This window comes from Leucoraja erinacea, chromosome 16 (assembly GCF_028641065.1).
Source record: "Leucoraja erinacea ecotype New England chromosome 16, Leri_hhj_1, whole genome shotgun sequence".
Taxonomy (NCBI): domain Eukaryota; kingdom Metazoa; phylum Chordata; class Chondrichthyes; order Rajiformes; family Rajidae; genus Leucoraja; species Leucoraja erinaceus.
This window is the reverse complement of record NC_073392.1, coordinates 21,131,824-21,156,044: the sequence shown is the minus strand read 5'-3', so window position 1 is coordinate 21,156,044 and position 24,221 is coordinate 21,131,824. Positions and strand designations below refer to the sequence as shown.

Sequence of the window (24,221 nt, the reverse complement as noted above, 5' to 3'; positions counted from 1 at the left end):
GCATACCAATTTAAATGGGCACTTCAAACCAAATATCGCCCCTGCTTTCTGGACAACATAATAATTTATTAATTGTGAAATGATTCAAATCTGATCATCAAATTAGGTATGTTACAAAACCTACCTGAATCGTCATTAGGAATCTGCCCTCAGCCATGTCGGCGATTTTGGCGCTGTTTGGAGGGGGCGGGTTTTAAACGCGATTTTTACTAGGCTGTACTAATCGCACATGTTCAGCCTAGTAAATCATTAACGAAAAATCGCTGCAAGACCCGGTCGCAAAAGGTATTATTAGTTTTATAGGCCTCGATAATATAGTTCTAATAGTTTTAAAATTACTCTCTGATTCCGCAACATCTCGCAGCCCCAGGGTTTTATAAAGCAAACAATTAAAGGTATGTACCTTATTTTTTACATTAAATGGGGCATATATATAACCCTATATATCAAGTTATCTATAGCGAGTGGTTCATTTTGGGCTTTTTATATCCCGCAGTATTTTTCTCGGCATTTGAGGGCACTAATCCAGCGCTATGTCAACGTTCTAAACCAGCGCGTTCCACATGAACCCACTAGAAAGCCGATTTAAATGGGGATTTATTTACAGCAATTGAACACTAAATTCCTTCCATTTGGCCTATAAATTAATGTAAATTAGATATAAAAATCATGTTATATTGTGAATTATTTGTGAATAATCTTTGGACACTTAGGCTATTTAAAAATGTTAATCTTTCCTTAAGAAATGGGCGTTTGACTATCCAAGATCACAGCTTTTTTGTAATGTCCATTGAAAATCAATAGGGAACAAGATGCTAATTTCCGAGTATGAAAATGGTCATTACTTTTTTAATACTTGAGATATGAAAGTGAATTTGGTGTTAAATTAAACTTATTGTTATGCTTTATCTGATGGGATAAATTGCAGACTTGATTTTTTAAATCTCAAAATTTTGTAACATTGCTAATCAAATAGCATGAATTTTCCAACTGATTGGTTTGTAAAAGACCCACCAAACTTCTTCCTTTAAAATCAATGCAGAAAAATTGAATGTGCCAGCAAACCAACTTTGGGAAAGAGCTGGAGAAATTCAACAGTCCAGGCATTATCTGGAGGGAAAGGCACAGACAACATTGCGGGCCAGGACCCAGTGTGATCTTTTCCCTTCACAGATTCTGCCTGGCCTGTTGAATAAGCGAGTTCGGTATTCCGAATGCGCATGGCCAGGTCAAAGGTCGCTCTGCATAAACATTGCTGGTAGCAGTGGAGCAGTAGGCCTTCATTTCATTCGTTTTTACCAGCTTTGATTCTTTTAGGTAAGAAATTACTGCTTTCAAACTAGGAATTAGTTGTATTTATTGTTCCTTTGTAAAAAGCTACGATGATTTTGTTTTTATTGCTTTATGCTTCGGTGAGTGAGCGAGTTCATGCTGCTGCGTGGGGTCGGGGTTGGGTTTCCGGCACTGTTGAGTTGCTGCTGGCCCAGCCTGTCCACTCCCGGGTGTCCCGTCCTTGTCCGGTGGTGGCTGTTCCCCGGCCGGCCAGGGACCGTCGGCTGTGCCTATCTCCTTGTCCAGTGGGATGAGAGTTAGCCCCCTCGGTGCCGGCGGGGATGCACACGAGGAGCTGCGGTAGCTCGGCGAGTCAGGCAACATCTCTGGAGAAGGGTGTCTCCGGGATGCTGCCTGTCCAGCTGCAGCACTGTGTGTGTATCCTCGTTGATGGTTGATGCTCAGCTTTCACCGGCACAGGGAAGGGGGTTGGCCGGTGGCCGCAGGGTGGGGCGGGGAGTGTGGCTGGCAGTCCTCGGCCTGTCGGGGAGCGGGTTCCTCTGGAGTTGGAGCGGGGTCTGGCTGGAATTGGCGCTTCCTCTCCGCACTGGCTGTGGGCCTGAGGCCGCTGGTGTCCCGTCAGTCCGGGTTGCCCCCCCGGACGGGGATGGGACACTCGGGGACGGGGAGAATCCAGTGGCAATTTGACAGCATTTGCGGCGCCGGGGATCCTGTTTCAATCCTGGTTGCGGATGAGGCGCGGGTCTGTGTGCGCGCTCTCCCGTCTCGCACTCGCATCTGCCCCCGCTCTACCGCTACTGTTCCTTTGGTGGGATGAGGAGTTGACCATTTATGAGAGTCTCTCTGGAATCGAGAATTTCATTGCTCATTCGTATTCATAGATGAGGCTGAAGAATTCCATTGCCTTGAAATTAGCAGAATAGTGAAATTCGACTCGGAAAATATCAACTATAAAATACATTAATTTTCCTACAATCTGACCACACGGCACCACCGTTCCACAGATTAAATATATTTTTACACATAAATTATGAATAAAGACAAGAATTTATACACAGTTTCTTCAGCCAGCGCTTCTTTCACTTTTGCTTTCTGGTGAATGACCTTTGACAAATCCCATGATTCCTTGTTTTTTTCGGAATGCCGAACTCGCTTATTCCTCCAGCACTTCGATTTTTGCTCTAGATTAGAGCATATGCAGTCTCTTATCTCTAACTTTGGAGCTTCCATTTCTGGGTGGAAGCATCAAGAGCATTTCATGAGAAAATGATGGCAGTTACATGGGTAACGGCCAACATTTGCCTCAAAATATGGTTTGTGAAAGTGGAACAAAAACATCACGTACATAAACCTTAATTTTCCAATTTACCATTTTTCTTGCATGTTTCCATCAATTATTTCAACAAATTGGACAGTTCAGAAAGAAGAAACTCTCGTGGGGAAAAGCTGAATTGACACATTTATAAAAAGGATAAACTATTCCGCAAGAAGATAAATCTAGATTGTCAATGCCTTTGGAACCATGCCGCAATGTAAGTTTGCATACACTTTTTTGTGGTGGGAAGAAGACAAGTGCGTGCCTCGGGCCAAGGAATAATATGAAAATGGGAATAGATCCAGTTATATTCTCACCATCCTTTACAACTTTGTTTACTCCCCCTGCATCTTCTTCACTCTCGCTGCTTATGTCCACACAGATTACCTCAGATTTAGAGGGCCTTGGTGATGTTGCCAGAAGTTCTTCTGCTTTCTGTACAATTTCCTCTGGAAAGAAAACACTCTGGAGTAAGTACAACTGCATTTGCTTATTTCATTGTCTTTGTGTTCAACATTTCCTCTGCTGAGATCCAAGAAATATAGTGCCCGCCATAATATTTGGGACAAAGACCCATCATTTATTTATTTGCCTCTGTACTCCACAATTTGAGATTTGTAATGGAAAAAAATCACATGTGGTTTAGGTGCACATTGGCAGATTTTAATAAAGGGTATTTTTATACATTTTGGTTTTACCATGTAGAAATTACAGCAGTGATTATACATAGTCCCCCCCCCATTTCAGGGCACCATAATATTTGGGACACAGCGATGTCATGTAAATGAAATTAGTTATGCTTAGAATTTTGTTGCATATCTTTTGTATGCAATGACTGCTTGAAGTCTGCGATTCATGGACATCACCAGTTGCTGGGTGTCTTCTCTGATGATGCTCTGCCAGGCCTGTATTGCAGCTATCTTATGCTTGTTTTGGGGGCTAGTCCTTCAGTTTTCTCTTCAGCATATAAAAGGCATGCTCAATTGGGGTTAGATCAAGTGATTGACTTGGCCATTTTATAGCTTTGAAAAACTCCTTTCTTGCTTTAGCAGTATGTTTGGGATCATTGTCATGCTGTAGAATGAACTGCCGGAGTTTTGAGGCATTTATTTGAACATGAGCAGAGAGGATGTGTCTATACTTCAGAATTCATTATGCTACCACCATCAGCAGTTGTATCATCAATGAAGATAAGTGAGCCAGCACCTTCAGCAGCCATACATGCCCAGGCCATAACACCCCCACCACCGTGTTTCACAGATGAGGTGGTATGCTTTGGATCGTAGATGCTTCCTTCTCTCCTCCATACTTTGCTCTTGCCAACACTAATATAAGTTAAATTCGTCTCACCTGTCCACAAGACCTTTCTCCAGAACTGTGGTTGCTCTTTTAAGTACTTCTTGGCAAACTGTAACCTGGCCATCCTATGTTTGCGGCTAACCAGTGGTTTGCATCTTGCAGTGTATTTCTGTTCATGAAGTCTTCTGCGGACAGTGGTCACTGACAAATCCACACCTGACTCCTGAAGAGTGTTTCTGATCTGTCAGACAGGTGTTTGGGGATTTTTCTTTATTATAGAGAGAATTCTTCGGTCATCAGCTGTAGAGGTCTTCCTTGGCCTGCCAGTCCCTTTGCGATTAGTAAGCTCACCAGTACTCTCTTTCTTCTTAATAATGTTCCAAACAGTTGATTTTGGTAAGCTTAAGGTTTGGTTGATGTCTCGAACAACTTTATTCTTGTTTCTCAGTCTCATAATGGCTTCTTTGACTTTTATTGGCACAACCTTGGTCCTCATATTGTTAAACAGAAATAAAATTTTCCAACGGTGATGGAAAGACTGGAGGAAAGACTAGGTGCTGAGAGCTCTCCTATACTTGCAATAAGGAGGCATTTAAGCACACCTGAGGAATTACAAATACCTGTGAAGCCATGTGTCCCAAACATTAAGGTGCCCTGAAATGAGGGGGGCTATGTACAATTTCTACATGGTGAAACTAAAATGTATAAAAACACCCTTTCATAAAATCTTACAATGTGCACTTTAACCACACATGATTTTTTTTCTATTACAAATCCCAAATTGTGGAGTGTAGAGGCAAATAAATAAAAGATGGGTCTTTGTCCCAAACATTATGGAGGGCACTGTACTTTTCCCTCTAAAGCCCATATGCCACATTTTCCCCCGGATTCTGGTCCTGGTACATAATTTTCCACAAATTCCATACAGGATTTTGGACACTGGGGGAGGAAGTACATTTATAAAAAATTCTCTGATCAGTCAGCCCAATAAAGACAGGTTTCAATACTGATATTCCACTTTTACAAGGCTACATCAATAGACGTGAAGATGTAAAATACAGGAATACTTAGTTCTAATGAAGCCAACACATTTTATTCCCAGAATCACAAGAAACTAGATACTGGTTTACAAAAAAAAAGACACAAAGGGCTGGAGTAACTCAGTGGGTCATCAGGTCAGGACTTTTGGGGATTTGCACCCATTTCTCTCCTTCACCTATTCCCGTCCCCTTTCCACCTATATTCCTTACTCTGGCTACACAATGTGCTTCTATTGTTATTTCACTGTTTTATTCATCTCTGGCCTTTGTCCACCCATCTGCCCATCAACCCCACCCCCTCATCTGTATCCACCAATCACATGGCAGGCTTTCTTCTTCCCCCACTTATCTTCCAGCTTTCTGCCCCCACCCATCTGTCTTGAGAAGGGTCCCCACCCAAAAAGTCACCGATCCATGTTTTCCAGGGGTGTTGCCTGACCTGCTGAGTTAATACAGCACTTTGTGCCTTTTTTAACCTATTATTCACCCTTACCACTGATGAACATAACAAATATACGTTAAGATTAAAATATATCCAAATTGTTTATTAAAGAGTGACAAAAGGTGTCAACTTCACAGGGACTAAACATTACTGTTTTTTTATAAACCAACCTGAATACATAAAGCCATTGGAAATACTGGTATGAAAAAAGTTTTCTGATGTGGAATTTCAATCAAACATTGGCACTTATGCTGAGCACATGGGCATACATAGAGAAAAGACTATCACCACACAACATCACCTTGCCTTGTGGGAAAATGAACACAACAGTCTTTAACAGCCAATTAATAATTATTCTAGTCTGGTACACACCATAACTATTTCCAGCCATATACTTTGTGTGCATAACTACAGTGGCTGAATAGCTTTGTGAGGCCCATGGGATTTATTGCTCAGTTCTCCTGCAATTCCTTTCCTGATATTTTCAATTGCTGGTTAATTGATTTACACATAAAGAAATGGAACAGAGCATCAAACTGTTTAACACAATAGTACGTAAAGTTTTTAAGAAATGCATTTGCTTACCTTCATTCCAAACAGGTTCCTTTTTTAAAGTTTGGGTGTTCGATTCTGAGGATGGTTAAAAGAGAACAGATTTTAGAAAAAAGTGCACACTTAACACAAGTTGACCTAAGATTGTCACTTTATCACTTCATTATATTCACCATTCAAATCCCCCCAGGCCTGCTGCTGCTCATGTCTGCAATATCAACCCAGAACTACCCTATGAATTCTGCATTCTATTTCTGGTCCCATTAATGACTAAATCTTTAATATTGTGATATTGATGTGCCAGAGACCAAGGTTCAATCCTGACCTCAGGTGCTATCTGTGTGGAGTTTGCACGTTCTCCCTGTGACCATGTGGGTTTCCTCCAAGTGTTCTGATTCTCCCCCCCCATATCTCAAAGACATGAGGGTTTGTAGGTTGATTTTTATATATCAGCCTTTATAAATTTTCCCAGGTAAGTAGTGAGTGGATGAGAAAGAGAGATAACATAGAACTAATGCGAAGGAGCGATCGATGGTTGGCAAAGACTCACTAAGTCCTGGGGCCTGTTTTTATGTTGTATCTTTCAATTAAATTAAATTCTTGACTAGATTCACCTCGTTGCAACTTTCTCGATCTCTCCCCTTTTAACATTTGGACACATCCTATAGTCAGTCTCTCAATACCAGATTTTATTTTAATAGCATTCTCATGAAATATTACTGTAATAATTTTTGCGTTAGCAAGAGATTTCTGTTTTAGGTAATATACTTGAAAATATTATGTCAGGGTCACATAGGTGGCATCATTTTTTACACAGAGAGTGGTGAATCTGTGAAATTCTCTGCCACAGAGGTAGTTGAGGCTAGTTCATTGGCTATATTTAAGAGGGAGTTAGATGTGGCCCTTGTGGCTAAAGGGGTCAGGGGGTATGGAGAGAAGGCAGGTACAGGATACCGAGTTGGATGATCAGCCATGATCATATTGAATGGCGGTGCAGGCTCGAAGGGCCGACTCCTGCACCCATTTTCTATGTTCCTTTGAAGGCATGCAGTCTTTTATCCGGGGTACAGAATCAAGAAATAAAGGGCATAGGTTTACGGTGAGAGGGGAAAGACTTAATAGGAAACCTGAAGGGCTACTTTTTCCACACAGTAATATGTGTATGAAATGAGCTACCAGAAGAAGTGGTTGAGGTATGTACAATAACATTTAAAAGACATTTGGACACATACATGGATAGGAACGGTTTAGATGGATATGAATGGAAAAACGAGCAAAGGGGACTCGCTTAACTTAGACGGGCATTTGGTCAGTATAGACTAGTTGGACCGAAGGGATTGGTTTCATGCTGCATAACTCCATGAAATTTAGAATCTCAACCTGTGGTGGATGGTCAATAAGAAATAAATTACTCCCTATTTCATAATAGTCACCTTTCTAACTCTAGGAGATGCAAGACCTGCCAGCTCCTCCCTTCCCATAATCAAAGATCCAGTCTTTTCAGATGCAAGACAGTGCCTTCTAGCTCCTTAACCGCTTTAGTGTCCACTATATGGTCTCATCACATTTGAGAAACAGATCCAGATCTTTGCTTTGCAGAGCATTCGAAGCATTGACCCTACTCTTCTAGTCTAGTTGAACTCTCTGCATTTCTTGTATCCGGTATCTGGCCAGCAGCGTCTGCAGTCTCATCCGCGTTATTATTTTCTGTCTGTGTTTTATGTAGTTTTTTGATTTTTTGTTGGGTGTGTGATTGGGGTGGTTTGGGGGGGGGGGAACTTTTTTAAATCTCTCCCTGCAGAGCATTTTTTCTCGTGGGTTTCCTCAGACCGCACGAGGAGCGGCCTCCAACAGATTGCTACCCCGTGCCGTCGCGGGGCTGGCCGAGTCCGGAGCTTGGAGCGGTGGAGGAGCGCTGCTGCTGCTGCTGCATTCTTCTATGATCTCTCTGAGTCGGAGGCTGCTGCTGCGGGTCTGCGGACAGCGGCGCCGGGAGCCTCGGATCCCTGGATAGAGACCGCTTTTCGGGGGTCCTGCAACGGCAAATTCTATAATGGGGGCGAAGGCTCCTGGAGCGGGGCCTAACACCATTGCCCCGCGCGGCTGGAACGGCCGCGGGACTTTACGAGCGCACACCGGGGGCTCCAACACCAAGACCCGGTGTGCGACCTCGCACCACCCGGCGTATCGCCAGCCGGGGGCTTTGACTTTGACTCTGACATCGGGGGGGGGGAGAGTGCAGTGTTACGGCCTTCCAACAGCTATGTGATGGATGTTTTTCCAAATGTAATTAGGTAATCTGGGTCTATTTGTGTGTCTGTATGCCTGCAGAACCATCTCTGATTATGGTTAGGGGTCAGTTTTGACTCTTGACTCTTGCTTTCGTGAGGTACGGGGAGCAATAGCCATACCCATGTTACCCCTTCAAGATTCATACAAAACTTCAAAATGTAGGTAATTTGATACAGACAAAGAACCATCCATCTCTGAATCCACTTCTAGCAATAGCCCCCCACCCCTGCAATCAACAGTACTTAATACAGACAAAGAACCATAATCCACTTCTAACAGCCACATTTACGAGTTTCCCTCCCTGAACTCCTCTGAAACTGAAATGGTGCCATATAATGCCCAGAACTGAGGAAGGGTTTCAGATTGGGAATGTTAACTTTGTTACTTGTTACAGATGTCACTTGACCTGCTCAGCACTTCCTGCCAAGTGGCATCTGCATCTACAATCTTCTAAGATTTTCATCTCCTGTAAGGTTACTACCTTTAGCAGATTAACAACCAGCTTCCTAGTGTAAAACAAAATCTTGCCAAGTCCAATCTTCCTAAGCAACATACTTACAAGTAAACAGACTTGTTTACAGTAAAGCAGTTAGCATCCTAATCTTACCTTGTAATAGTTCAAATGGCAAGGTGGGTAACACAAATTCCTTCCTTTGTTGCTCAAGTCTTTTTAGGCGCTCTAACTCTTCTTCCTGCTGTGCTGCTTTGGTTCCAGCTTCAAGTTGATCCTCCCGTAGTAGCTTTCTGGGAAAGCAAGAAAACCAATCAGACAATTCAGTCAAAAGCAGCCCACATTTAAAAAGATTAAAACCCAGCGTACAGTCAACACCGCACAACACTGTACAAATGCATTGGTGCTTATAGACTAGAATCCACTTTGTCACATTGACTTCCTTATGTTGTTATTCCAAGTGAGAGCATAAAAAGAATGAGTTTTGAAATAAGAACATCAGTTAAATCATTATCGGGCACCCAGTTACAAGGACAACACCAGACACATTTCCATGTTGAGTCCCAATAAATACTCATTAATCATTTGATTTATATTTGAATATATCTTTTACTTAAACGTCAATTAAGCTCCTCCATCATACAGACTTTAGTTATTCAAGAATGTGTTATCACTACCCTATTAAGCACAACAGGGGAAACAAGTCATGATTTTCTGGTTACACCAAGATCTTAAAAATAAAATTAAAGAAGTGTTTTTCCACATTATTCACGTGCCCAAAGTTAACAAGTGTACTCCAACCAACAGATTCCTTTTCACTTCTTCCTCCTCCAATTCTGTTCCCTTCATTTTATTGTATGATTTCAAAATCATCACTTGTTTGTTTCCACTAACTTTCATCTATCATCCTCAAAATAATCGGTCGGCTGCCCTTCAGCGGCATGTTCGTTATTTCAACTTTTTTGGTGTGTCTAATGTTAGTTTAGGTGTGGGGGGTGGGGAGGGATGGAACCGCTTTTGGTCGCCTCCTAGACGGAGAGGCGACTTTTTTCATGTCGCCTTCCTCACGGCCTAACAGCTTGGATTGGAGCGGCCTTTCCCGGAGTCGGGCCCGGAGAATCAGCAGCAGGCGCAGCGTGGACTTTTCATCGCGGTACGGGCGAACCATTGCTGGGGGTCGCCAGAAAGGAGTGCTCTGATCGCTGGCCTGGTGACTTTGACATCGTGGAGCTGTGGTCTGTGGAGCTTCTAGCCACGGGCATGGCATGGACTTACCATCCGGAGTCTGGGATCCCTTGCCACAGGATCGCCAGAGAACAGCTCCGACCGCCGGCCTGCAGCCTATAACATCCCGAAGCCGCGGTCTCCGGTAGGAAAGTACCGATTCGGGACCTCCAAACCGCGGAGTGAGTTTGACTGTCCCAACGTCGGAGTTTTGATCATCCCGACGAGAGGGCCTGTACATCGGGCTGTCCATAGCAGCGACTATGGAGGGTTTATGGCCCCGACCACTGGTGAACAAAGGAGGACGACTGGCTGAACTTTGTTGCCTTCCACAACAGTCAAGAATGCTGTGGTGGATGTTTGTGTCAAATCTTATTGTGTATTGTGTGTTCTTTTTAATTGTATGGCTGCGGGCAAATTCATTTCACTGCAACCTTCGGGTGCCCCTGATGAATAAAATTGACTTTGACTTTGAAATAAACAACATGAAGATCTCCAATAGCTTTATTAATCTAGTTATCGGACACCTGTTGGTTTCCAAATCCACTTTGACGTGGATACAATTAAAAACATACTGAACACCTCTTACTGTCCCCTCAAGACAGAAAGAATACCTTTGGCTTTTACTTTCATTTTCTTAACAAAATTCATCTGCTGTTCATATTTTGTTCCTGTAGCTTTCAATTCTAGATCATTCCTTGAAAATGTTTTAAATATTTTTATTAGTTCAAAAATTCATATTATTTTGAGTTTCACCAGAATTTCCTCAGAGGGTGCAATCTTTTCTAAATTTGCAATATATTTTCTCAGGATACTCGAGTTATTGCCCTTGTGATACTGGTAGAGATGAGAACTATTGCAGCTCTTCTGAATAATGTATTTTGCTGCTGTTTAATTGGGTGTCACAGGAATTACAGACTGTAACAATGTATCACCACATCAGAATAGTACACAATTTAGAGGGGAACCTGCCGAAGTTGCTGTCACCACAGAGTGGTTTATTGTCATATGTCCCAGATCAAACAATAAAATGGTTTGGGGGGGGGGGCATGATGTCGAGTGAGCCTGCGGGCCAGGCGTACGCCGTCGAGACACTGCGTACGCCCGTCGAGACGCTGCGAACGATGTAGAGTCGCTGCGTACGCCCTCAATGTGCTGCTTTTCGCCGAGCGGGGGAACAGCCAATCTTTGGCTTGAGCCAGCGTGACAGAGCCGGTGCGTCAACGGCCTGTCGTCCCGCAGGCGCATTGAGGGCGTACGTAGCGACTTGACGGCGTATGCAGCAAGTTTGGTGCGTGTACAGATATGGTGAAGATGTCGCTGTTTAGAGCATATTGCACACCACTCTATACTGTGTACCTGTGGTCGAACTACGGAAAGACAAGTTTGCAGAGACTAAAGGTGGCCTATCGGGCTACAGTAGTTGAAGGACAGCACGGTGGCACAGATTGTAGAAATGTTGGCACAGAGATCTCAACTTTCAATATTGTTTGTGTGGGCACAGTGTTGCTAAGCCAAAAGGCCTGTTTTTGTGCTGTATCTCTCTATGAATTTCCTTTATGGAATTAAACTAAACAGGTCAGTAGAATCAGCATAATTTAAATGTGTCAAGTACACCCATATTAAATCCAGATGAAAGCTTCCTCCAATGCTTTAAATAACACAAGTATCCTTTAGACTACTGAAAACTTCGTTGAACAGAATTCTATATTTAGTGCATTACATAAAGGATCTCCAATATAAAAACTGAACACTGAATTTATTCTCATAATTGTTGCTTGATGTCTTCCGAACTGGGCCTTTCCACAAGCTAAACACTCCTCCTCAATTAAACCGATTCACGAACAGGGAGATGTGTGCGGTGAGTAATGAAGCAGGTATATCAACACACAAGGGTCTCTTTTTTAAATTTTTATTTATTATTTTTGGTTTTTGTTTTCTTACTCTTCTATAGGCTTTTACTTGTTCACTCCTGGACTGCACTATGCTAGTCTAGGGGTTTACACATCACTATTTATTTCACTCTCTTTTTCATTCTTTCTCTCTTGTTCTATTATTCTCTTGTTAAATTTAAAATAGAAGATGTACATTAAATGTATTTTGTCATATGCCGCGGTATATGCTACTGTACACTGCTTCGAATAAAAATGCAAATTAAAAAAAAAAAAAAATTAAATAAAAAAACACTCCTCCCCTGATACCAACATTGCAAGTAAAATTCACAAGTTTTAAGAGTAGAATTCAGCCCATTGAATCTACTCCACCATTCAATCATGGTTGATTTCTGCCTCCTAATCCCATTTTCCTGCCATCTCCCCATATCCCTTGACACCCGTTCTAATCAAAAATTTGTCTATTTCTGCCTTAAAAATATCCACTGACTTGACCTCCACAGCCCTCTGTGGCAATTAATTCCACAGATTAACTACCCTCTGACTAAAGAAATTCTTCCTCACCTTCTTTCTAAAGAGCGCCCTTTAATTCTGCTATGACCTCTGGTCCTAGACTCTCCCACCAGTGGAAACATCCTTTCCACATCCACTCTATCTATGCCTTTCATTATTCTGTAAGTTTCAATGAGATCCCTCCTCAAAGTACTAAACTACAGTGAGTAGAGGCCCAGTGCTGTCAAATGCTCATCATATGCTAACCCATTCATGCCTGGAATCATTCTTGCAAACCTCCTCTGGACCCTCTCCAGAGCCAGCACATCCTTCCTCAGATAGGAGGCCCAAATTTGCTCACAATACTCCAAATGCGGACTGACCAGTGCCGTATAGAGCATCAGCATTACATCTCTGTTTGTGTATTCCAGTCCTCTTGATATAAATGCTGGCATTTAATTTGCCTTCCTTACTACCGATTGGACCTGCAAATTAACATTTTGGGAGTCCTGCACCAGCACTCTCAAGTCCCTTTGCACCTCCATTTTCTGCATTCTCTCTCTGTGGATTCTCTCTTGCTAATGGACAAGCTTGTGCAGCTGGCTTCATGGAAAATGTACTGAACAGAACTTCACACCAGGATGTGTGTGCAGAATGGAAAGTGACTGCCTGTGCTTTACCAGAACTTAGTAATCAAGGAAGCAGAACTAGCTGTACCGGATGTTTCTTCTCATGTGGACAGGCTTTGTTGACCTTTTCCTCTTGCCATTTATTGAGCGAGCCTGTTTCTTATCATTCTGTGATGAGGTAGTTGAAGTAGAACAGTTCCATCCCCTGGCATCGGGATGTGGGGAATGCTCAGAACTGACCGGAGTGTGCTCAGAATCATCTGAAAGAGAAAAAAATGGGAACAAGAGCTGAAATCCATTAGCTTTGTGATCCTCTCAACATTCTACATGCTCAAATAAACAAACTTTATTTGAGCGCATTGGCGTTCTGCAAATCAAAACACCTCTAACAGCTACACCCGAATATTATAGATGCCTATTGCACACTTGTTTGTTATGTTTAGCAGGAAAGTATCTGAGATATAAACACAGAAAATGCTATAAACAGCAGGTCAGGCTGCATCTGTAGAAATAGAAACAATGAATGCTTCAGGTCTAGGACCTTATGTCAGAAACACTGAGAGCAAAACTGCTCAGAAATTAATACTGAATGACATTCGAATGCTTAACAAGCTAAGGAATTTAATCTTTGGTATAAAGAATCTAGGAAAAAAAGTTCTGTAAATGTTAGATTTCCAACGCCATTTCATCATCACAAATTAGAAAATCACCAAGATGAGCAAAGTTTAATATGATGACAATAGAAGTGATGTTATGAAACAGTTTAAAAACTATGTAACTAACGAGATTTTATCAATCATCTCACCGGTATTAGTTTGAAAGTGTTTGAAGTTACATATTTGACTATGAAAGTAAGATGTTAAAAAATAAAAATAAAAATCAGTCTGCTCCAACAAAGAAAATAAAGACAATCACATTTCAAATTACAATAAACAACTAGAATTAGAAGGATATGCTTTGCGAGGCTCGGGAGAAAATTGCAGCTATGCAAATCTGTGAAGAAATTATCTTACCATTGTTTTACATACAGGCATGTCATATGATTAAAGTGAATGTACTTGTGGATAAATCCAGTTCAGCAAATTGACCAAGTCATTTTCGCCTCTGTTTATATCCCCAATTACACAGCACGTGTATTACCCCAAAAGTGATCAAAACCAGGAGAATGAATACCACAAGCAACAACATATGATGATACAAGGAAATTAAGACCTTGATCATACAAAATCTTTCAACCCAGTCTTCAATGAAAGCCAATTTAAGTACCCCCTATGTTTTATAATGCAGTTCTGGTTGAGGAAATTATTCCTACTGCAGTTATATAAAAAGCTTGTGATATTTCATCTAGAATGATGTACAAGTGCTGTCTCTTCACCCAAGGATGCCCAGTACTCTTTCCTGTCAAAAATCACGTGACCATATTTTGTACGCTAGTTTACAAACAAATCTACTATTAAAGTGGAAAGAAAAACTCTCCAATGTTTATAATGGAGAACTGGAATTAAAGAGTTACTCTGCCCTCTTCAGAGTACTGCCAAAAGCATCCTTAGCTTCTGGAAGAACTTCTGTTCTGTAGTAACTGGCAAATGGTCGAAGCAGTTTTCTAATTGAGATATTACATGTTGGATGCAAGCCCAGCAGAGCAATGCAGTTATGCTGCACTCTGTGTGAACTTGGTTGCTCAGGGTATAATAATGGATTCAAAGCTCTCCCTACCTTACACGACGAGGGAAGACAATCGATCAGCCAGAACTGCTTCTGTCGAAATCATCCAATGATGTGGAAAACGCAGGTTCAGACGTGTCAAGTTCAGAAAATAATAGGCACAAAGGCACATGGATAACTCTGGACAACGATCTTTAGGAAATCTGACATGGCCTCAACTGGGAAGATTTTTATTTATTAGCTCTTTTAAGGATTTTCGTGCAGAACGAAGGGGAAGAACAGTGTCTGCCTGTATAATTCTATGATTTAGCAGAGCTGTTATTCAGTGAGTACGCTGACCGTTTGAAAAAAAAAGATCAATTTAGACGCTCCAACATTCAAACAAGTTCCCATAATATACTTAATGTCAAAATGCTGACGTAGGCATTAATTCCTACAAAAAACAGAACTAGTTTACCCTCAACCCCTATGTTCGTGAATGTTTTTTCTTACCAGTCCTATGTGCCTTTGAAGCTATTCATTATAATTCTGTGGAGGCACGATTACCACATCGTGATTTTTGTGTATTTTCCAACTTATGGGCAAGTTTAAAAATGTAACCCGCTCTCCACGTGGAAGCAGCCTGTACTGGAGTTTATTTCTAGAGAGATAGATTTAAACATTAACAAAATGATACTTAATTTATTAAAGCATAAAGTGCTGGAGAAACTCAGCGGGTCAGGCAGCATCAGTGGAGGGAGCGGATAGTCGAAGTTTCAGTGTAGTAGCCGGGCAATTCAGAGACAGCAAGGGATTAAATTGAAACTAAATGGAATTTAATGCTCAGGAAGAAAGCATATAATAGCCAGAAACAAGCTGTCACCTTAATTACCCTTCAGCTTCTTCATAAATGCTGCTACAATGCTTGAAATTACCATGGATGAAGTGTAAAAGCAGCCTCTCACACTGCTGGCTTTGATAATTTGATGGTTTGTAGGTTAATTGGATACCGCTAAATTGTCCCTAGTGTGTAGGATAGAACTAGTGTAGTGTGTATGGGGAGAACTAGTGTACGGGGATTGCGGGTCAGCGCCGAAGGGCCTGTGTCCACAGTGTAGTTCTAAACTAAATTAAATATTTGTTTTCTCCATTTCTTAAACAACATAAATGAGATGGTACTCTTTTGAAAGAGGATGGCTTCAGCAGTCACAGACAGCCTTATTCTCCTTTTTGGAGGTTATGCTGAGGGCAACTATACTCTTAAACTTCTCTAATCTACCTCTCACAGAACTTGTGATTTCTAAAGGAATACTCAAAGGCCATTCTTCCAGTGGCGAGGCAATCTAAACAAAAATATGTTGACAGCACTGCTCTTTCAAGATGATATCACAATGCTTATCTCTGCCTGCATAATTCAAGGTTTCAAGGTCAAGATTATAACCATATAATAATAACCATATAACAATTACAGCACGGAAACAGGCCATCTGGAACCTTCTAGTCCGTGCCGAACACATAATCTCCCCTAGTCCCATATACCTGCGCTCAGACCATAACCCTCCATTCCCTTCCCATCCATATAACTATCCAATTTATTTTTAAATGATAAAAACGAACCTGCCTCCACCACCTTCACTGGAAGCTCATTCCACACAGCTACCACTCTCTGAGTAAAGAAGTTCCCCCTCATGTTACCCCTAAACTTCAGTCCCGTAATTCTCATGTCATGTCCCCTTGTTTGAATCTTCCCTACTCTCAGTGGGGAAAGCTTTTCCACGTCAACTCTGTCTATCCCTCTCATCATTTTAAAAACCTCTATCAAGTCCCCCCTTAACCTTCTGCGCTCCAAAGAATAAAGCCCTAACTTGTTCAACCTTTCTCTGTAACAAGATTAGTTTATTGTCACATGTACAATGAAATTCAAATTACCCTGGATGTCTAATTAACATTCAGGATGTGGCTGACCACATTTAGGTAGCATTTTCACCCCAACACCACTTCATTGTTACAATCCATACATAGATGCTTTCACTATATTCATGGCTTACTGCCTCCAGAGTACATTGAGACATATTATTTCAGTTTTGAGTGGCACTGTCAAGCTACCATTGAGGAAGTCTGTAGGGTACAATTTCAATGTAGGCTGAGATGATATCAGTGCTTTCTGGAATGTTGTAATTCACACAACAATGAAAGATATTTGGAGGAAATTATGGCTAGATTGTGTACACTACTCCCATGGATTTACGCCAGCTGACATTTTTTAAAATAAAACTGACAAGGTGACAAATAGGGTGTAACAAAATAGACCATGATAACATGGAAGAGTTATTGGAATCTCAAAACAACTATCTTAATGGCGATCTGTGATCAAAAGGTCACAAAGGGAACAAGGGGACACCACTACCACAGCCCTCTCTGTAAAGATGCACAGCATTCTGCACATCAGGAACACGAGAACCATTTTCATGTCACAAACTCCATCAAGCTAATGTCATCACTATGCAAACATCAGTTTTAAATCTGCCTCTTGCCTCCCTGCATCAACTTGATGCGTAAATCCACTGCTACCAGTTACACTGAATTATATAAATTAGCAGAAGTAAAGAGGCCCCTTGAGCCTCTTCACCATCCAGTAAGGTCATGGCTTGCCTAATTAATTGCAACCTCATCTCCCAATTCCTTGTAATTCATAGCACCTTTTAACCCCCAGTTTGACAGGTACATGGATAGGGAAGGGTTAGAGGGATAGGGCCTTCACAGGGGCAGGAACTAACATAGACGGGGTATCTTGGTCGGCATGGGTAAGTTGGGCCGAAGGATCTGTTTCCATACTGTATGACTATGACCCAAATACCATCCTTCCATAAAATAACATAGAACAGCAGAGCACAGAAACAAGTCCTTCTGCCACGATATCAGTGCCAAACATGGAGTTAAACTAATCCCCCTGTCTGCACATGATCCATATCCCTCCATTTCTTGCATGTTCCTATCTAAAAGCCTCTCAAGTAGCACTATCATATCTGCCTCCACCACCTCCACTGGTAGTGCATTCCAGGCAACCGCCACTGTGTAAAAAAAAACATGCTCCATACATCTCAGTTAAACTTTGCCCCTCTCACCTTAAAGCTATGCCCTCTAGTCATTGACATTTCCATCCTGGGAAAAAAGGTTCTGTTTCTCTACCCTATGCCTCTCAATTTTATACACTATCAGGATTCTCCTCTACCTTAAAGGTGTATGCTCTTATTTTTTAGTTAAAATGTCCTTGCTTCAGTATATCCCACAAGATGAATCATTCTCCATATACCCTTTGTCAATATCGCCCAGGCCAATTTTGTGTTTCAATTTGAGTATCCTGAAAGGGTATATGAATGTCAGTAATCATGGTTTGGCCTTGCATTTCTATAGCTTCTTTCATAACCAAAGGATGCTTCACAATATTTTACAATCAAGACAATACACTGAAGTGCTGATATAACAAGAAACGTGCCAACCAATTGTCATTGTTTCAAACAACAATGGGACAATGATTACATAATGTCTGAGTAATGTTTGTTGAAGCAAATAAATTGACCAGATTATATTTCCTAACCACATTTGAGCCTATTTCGGCCCAATAATTCTATGCTGATTCAGAGCAATCCCACTCTTCCCACTATGCCAGCACAAGCGGCAATCCGTTATCCATACGAAGTGTCTGTTATGCTACAACATTTAAATGTTATTTAAACAAATACCAGATGCAGGTATTGATATATTTTTTAAAGTGTTTAAGATGTAGTTATCAACATTTTTGTGCACTGGAGTGTACTTAGTGGATTTTCAATTAAAGCATCTTTAAGATCTGCAAGTCTTTCATAAATAAAGGATACTAGACCAAGTGCAGACCCGTTGGGTCTGCTTCCCCAATGGCGTTTGCGGGGGGGGGGGCTGCGGCATCACACTCACATTAACCACCCCCCAAACACACAGGTGGGGGGAGGTGAGAAGAGGGGAGGGAGGGGAGAGGAGGAGGAGGAAACGGGATAGATTTGGGAAAGGAGAGCGTGGTAGGGGGTGAGAGATGGGGAGAGAGATGTGGGGGAGGGGAAGGAGGGAGGAGGAGGGAGGGAGGGGGGGAGAGAGGTAGGGGAGGGGGGAAAGAGTGGGGAGGGAGAGTGGAGGGGAAGGGGGGAGAGAAGTGAAAGAATGGGGAGGGAGGAGGAGAGGGGTAGGGGGAGTGATGGAAGAGGGATAGGGGGAAGGGGGCGGGGGGAGAGAGGGATGGGGGGGGGGGTAGAGAGGGAAGGGGGTGGGGGGGTAGAGAGGGAGGGGGGTGGGGGAGAGAGGGATGGGAGAGGGGTGAGGGGAGAGGGAGGGAGAGGGGGAGGAGAGAAGGGGGAGAGAAGTGGAAGAGTGTGGGGGAGGGAGGGAGGGAGGGAGGGAGGAGGGAGGGAGGGGGGGGGGTAGCGGGAGTGGTGGAAGAGGGACGGGGGAGTAGTGTGTGGAAGAAGGACAGAGGGGTAGGGGTTGGGGAGAGGGGAAGAGAGAGGGGGGTGGGGGAGGGAGAGGGGTGGGGTAAGGGGATAGAAGTAGAATAGTGGGGAGGGAGGGGTAGGGGGAGTGGTGGAAGAGGGACAGGGGGTAGGGGGAAGGGGGTGGTGGTGGAGAGGGAAAGGGGTGGGGTAGAGAGGGAAGGCGGTGGGGTAGAGAGGGATGGGTGGGAGAGGGAGGGGTGAGGAGAGGGAAACATAGAAATTAAGTGCAGGAGTAGGCCATTCGGCCCTTCGAGCCTGCACCGCCATTCAATATGATCATGGCTGATCATCCAACTCAGTATCCTGTATCTGCCTTCTCTCCATACCCCCTGATCCCTTTAGCCACATCTAACTCCCTCTTAAATATAGCCAATGAACTGGCCTCAACTACCTTCTGCGGCAGGGAGTTCCAGAGATTCATCACTCTCCTGGAGGTTTTTGTCAGTCTCCCTACCTGCTTCCACTACCTGCAACCTCCGGGAACCGCACGGAAACCTTGGGTGGGGCGCAAAGTCTCCAGAGGTTTCCGTTCAGGTTTCCTAAGTGGGACAGGGGTAAGGAAGCAATAATGTGTCTTAATCATTCGTATTAATTATATAATATTTTAAAGGTTGGAAGTGCAGTGAAGATAGTAAAATACTACTGGCAGACAAAAACTGATAAACTGGGTAGATGTGTGGCAGATTAAATATAATGCAAATATTGTGTTCATGTTAGTTAACAACAGCTTCAAACAGTCTTCTGCCCCCGATCCATTTTAGCATTCATGATGCCACTGTCCTTTAATCTGGATTTAATTTTGACTGTCAAGTGATTTAAAAATGAGTCAGAATTAATAATGTAATTAAAATTAATTGCAAGTTAATCACGATTTCAATTATACTTTTAAACTACAGAACATCCATAATTGCCTTTAATATTACACTAGACCAAGTGCAGACCCGTTGGGTCTGCTCCCCCAATGGTGTGATCCCCCAACCCAATATTCCACCATGCACCCGTCTCCTCCAACGGAACTGAACCCGTTTCCAAATGTAAGATTCCAGCACTCCCCTGCCTCCCTCAGCAGTGGATTAAAAAAAAATTCCAATTTCACCGCCTGCTGCAGCAGTTCCAATTGCAATACCAATTGGCCCTCCCCCTCTTGTTGAAGCACTTGCTGTGATATCCCATTGAGATGAAAAGTTCAGAGTGTTCCTGTCTTGCAACTTTGTTTTGAAGTGTGTTGGAAGCTGATAGGAAGGAGCAGCGAATCAAAAGGCAGAAAGGCAGCCGGACGCCAGGCGGCAGCCACACAGTTTTAATATATAATAGATAGATAGATAGATGGTTCAGGGAAAAATAGGCCATGTAAAATGAGATGTCGGTATTAATTTTTTGTTTGCCGCCTGATCGGCTGGTGTGCAGCTCTTCATCCACCAGGAGAAGGGCAGTTGCAATGAGGTCTCCCTGTTGGCAGCAGAAAGACTATTCTACAATCTCTGCAACTGGATGTGTCTTCTTTATTGAAGACAATCACGTAAGGCAGCTCTGAGGCATTCTGTCATGTTGTTTCTTCCCAGATGTGGAAGATGAGGTAGAAACATCAATATTCCCAAGCAAATTATTTTGAGTTTAAACAAACTAAATTTTCCCTTGCGAATTCACTGACATTTGAAAATTTTCTTGACCTCACCTTCATGCAGCATGAATTCAGGATGGCATGTCGTCTCGGGTGCCACAATTAAGGAAGTTACAGAATGGTTGCAAGGCATTCTAAAATGGACGGTAAAGGTCAGAGCTCGTAGGTCACATTGTAAAAAGAGACAATTTTGTGTCTCTATTTCTCACTGATTGTTTGGTGCAACATGAATTTAGGAGCTAGATAACATATTAAAATCAGAACAACCAACATTGTATTATCTGGAAATTTTCTGGTATAGGAAGGCGAAGGTATCTCAGATGAACATCAGGCTGATGACAAGGTGCATTGGATTTCTGGATCATTGGGATTATTTCTGGGGAAGCAGAGACTTACACCATTCATATGAGTTGTGCCTGAACAGAATAGGTCCAACATCCTTGTATGTTTGCTAATGCTGCTGGGGAGCATAATTCATCTGACAGAGGAATGGAACACAGAATTGGTGGACAGCAGGGAGTGAGGGACAATTAAATATAGATGGAACACTCAACCATAATAGGCAGAGCATCATTTGACTTGAGAAATAGAGGAGCAAATACAAAGTCAAATCAGTGAGATAAAAGTGAGCCCTGGTGTGGAACACCTCATCCTGGGTGCAGATGCGGCATAGACAGAGGAATTGGGAGTCGGAGATGGAGTCCTTACAGGAAGCAGGGTGGGAAGAAGTGTAGTCCAGATAGCCATGGGAGTCAGTGGGTTTATAGTAGATGCCGGTCAGTAGTTTATCACCTGCGATGGAGATAGTGAGGTCCTGAAATGGTAGGGAAATGTTGGAAATGGTCCAGGTGTATATGAGTGCCGGATGGAAGTTAGTGGTGAAATGGATGAAGTCAGTGAGTTGTGTGTGGGTGCAGGAGGTAGCACCAATGCAGTCGTCGATGTAGCAGAGGTAGAGTTCGGGGATAGGGCCATGGTAAGCCTCGAACAAGGCCCATGCGCGAGCCCATAGCTACACCTTGTATTTGGAGGAAATGGGGAATGGGGGCCAAGAAAATGGAAGTCATGTAGTCGACGAAGAGCGTGTGAGGTGTCTTGAACATAGGTAGGGAGGGATTTAAGCAGGGGGGGGGGGGGGGGGGGGAGATAGGGTGGAGTCGACGTATGTGGAGATAAGTTTGGTAGGACACGAACAGGCAGAAACAATGGATCTGCCAGGACAGTCAGGTTTGTGGATTGTGGGGAGAAGGTAAAATCGGGCCGTGGGGGGCTGGGGAACGATGAGGTTAGGGGCTTGGGAGGGCAGGGAGCCGTAGATGATGGTCAGTGATGGTGCTAGAGACAGTGATGGTGCTCGTCTGTGGGGACATGATCCAAGGATAAGTAGGAGGAGGTGTCTGAGAGTTGGTGTGTGACCTCAGCCTTGTAGAGATCAGCCCGCCAGACTACCACGGCACCTCCCTTGTCGGCAGGTTTGATCATCCAGTCTGGGTTGTTGCAGGGTGAATCGAGGGTTGTACATTCAGGGGGGGAGAGAGGTTAGAGTGAGAAAGGGGAGTGGAGAAGTTGAGGCGGTTGATTTCCCGCCGGCAGTTTAAAATAAAAAGGTCTAAAGCCGGTAGGTGGCTATGAGGGGGAGTCCAAGAGGAGCGGGTCCATTGGAGACGGGAGAAGGGATCATCACTGGGGGGCGAGGACTCCTTCCCATGGAAAAACGCTTTGATGCGGAGGCGACGGAAGAAGAGCTCCACGTCGTGGCGGACGCTGAACTCATTGAGGTGGGGACGGAGGGGAACAAGGGTGAGGCCTCTGCTGAGGACAGACTGAGCGTCATTTAACATGCTCTCTGAAGAGTGAGCCGTCAAGTCCACGCGTCTTGCAGGTGCCAGCTGCTTTAATTTGCCCCAGTGCAAGTAATTGAGCTGATCATTAGCCAGAATCAGGGGCTAAATTACCATTGAAGTGCTCGCTGAAATCTGGTCACATATATCAATGCAGAGAAATCTCAGCCACTCAAACCCAACAGCTGCAATTAATTCAAGCAAACGGCAACAGTAAGATCTGAACAAAAAGCCTTACATAACAATTCCACTCGAGCAGGGTCTACCAAAGGGAATTCATACATACGACATGCACATGAATAATCACACAGCAGAAGTTTTTTAATTTTATCTTACAAATTCCACTTTATGCCCAGGCAGGAACAAGCTTCTGACTGGATGTAAATGATTCAATGAGAATCATCGTAAGAAATAAAGATTTGTCCTAGTACCATTTTAAATATTTATCCCTCAAACAACCCTGTTATCCTACTGATATCAATCACACTGGTGTTCATGAAGGCTTGCTGAACCATCAGCTTAATGTCAAACTCTTAGCATGGTGTTCAGACCCACAATGTCACCAGTTATCTATTCCAACAGCCAATCTGATGTTCCACATTAAATGAAGCAATACCAAAGTACTTTGCAATGTTATAAAATGTCACAATTTCATGACAGTCATTACTGTTTTATGCCTATCAAGAAACAAAGGGCCAGAGCTGCTCACCATTTTCTTCCAGGTCACCTTCATCATCGCCATCATTATCCTCCATCTCCTCCTCTTCCTCTTCCACATCCTCAGACTCCACATCTGGATCACTCCCTGAGATAGACTCGTCCTCCATGGCCCAGAACAGCAGACACTGTGCATTACAAATTCATTATCCCCCTCTGTGGACCTGTGAGAACAGAAATTAATTGCATTATTGAGGTTGCATTTAGCAATACACCAAATGTCAACATCATGTGAAGATTACAAGATGTTTCAAAATAAAAACTTAATGTATGCAAAACCTATGCTATAAATTTTGCTGTAACTGCGTACTGTGCTAGAAGAAAAACAAAAATCACTTACTTTCTGCAGGTTAATATTAATTTAAAGGCAATTACAAAGGCATTGCAGGGCTCGAAATTAGCAGTTGCCCGGGTGCCATTGACCACCCAAAGTGCCGCCGGGCAACCTAAACGGCGACTCATTTTGCCCGGCTTGGCACGCAGATACCGATTTATATCGCAGACAGAAAAAAACTGGAGTAACTCCGCGGGTCAGGCAGCATCTCTGGAGAAATGGAACGTTACGTTACGTTTCGTGTTGGCCATGGCTGTAATGCGGGGCAAAGATACCAGGTGCGGGGTGACGAATGGTCAGAGTGAATGACAAGCCCCGTACAGTGGCAGTAGCGGCCGCAACAGCGGCTCCATCACCTCCTTCTCCCGCACCCTGCCCGCCCTGATAAGGGCCATTGCTTGCAAATCCGCTAATGGCGCATTCAAAACAAACCCTCCTGCACGACAAGGCAGGGAGGAGGGAGGGAGGGGGAGGCCTCGGCGTGCGGGAGGGTTTGTTTTGAAAGCGTTGTTAGCGGATTTGCAAGCAGCGACCCTTATCAGGGCGGGCGGGGTACGGGAGGTATCATGGGGGCATACCAATGAAGTCCTTTGCTCACCAGTCATGCAATATCTGTTCTT

General features: G+C 43.3%; 1 protein-coding gene across 1 annotated transcript in view; it reads right to left on the bottom strand.

Moving 5' to 3' along the window:
• The window catches only part of rad54l2 (RAD54 like 2), a 57,859-nt gene extending 34,428 nt beyond the window's left edge, over positions 1–23,431 (bottom strand). Inside the window, exons 1-5 of the mRNA XM_055647803.1 lie at positions 23,260–23,431; positions 13,010–13,181; positions 8,841–8,977; positions 5,975–6,019; positions 2,926–3,057 (exon numbers count right to left, since the gene is read on the bottom strand). Coding sequence (XP_055503778.1) covers positions 2,926–3,057; positions 5,975–6,019; positions 8,841–8,977; positions 13,010–13,181; positions 23,260–23,377 — 604 coding nt within the window. The 5' untranslated portion in view covers positions 23,378–23,431. The remainder of the gene's footprint in view (positions 1–2,925; positions 3,058–5,974; positions 6,020–8,840; positions 8,978–13,009; positions 13,182–23,259) is intronic.
• Between the last annotated feature and the right edge of the window lie 790 nt (positions 23,432–24,221).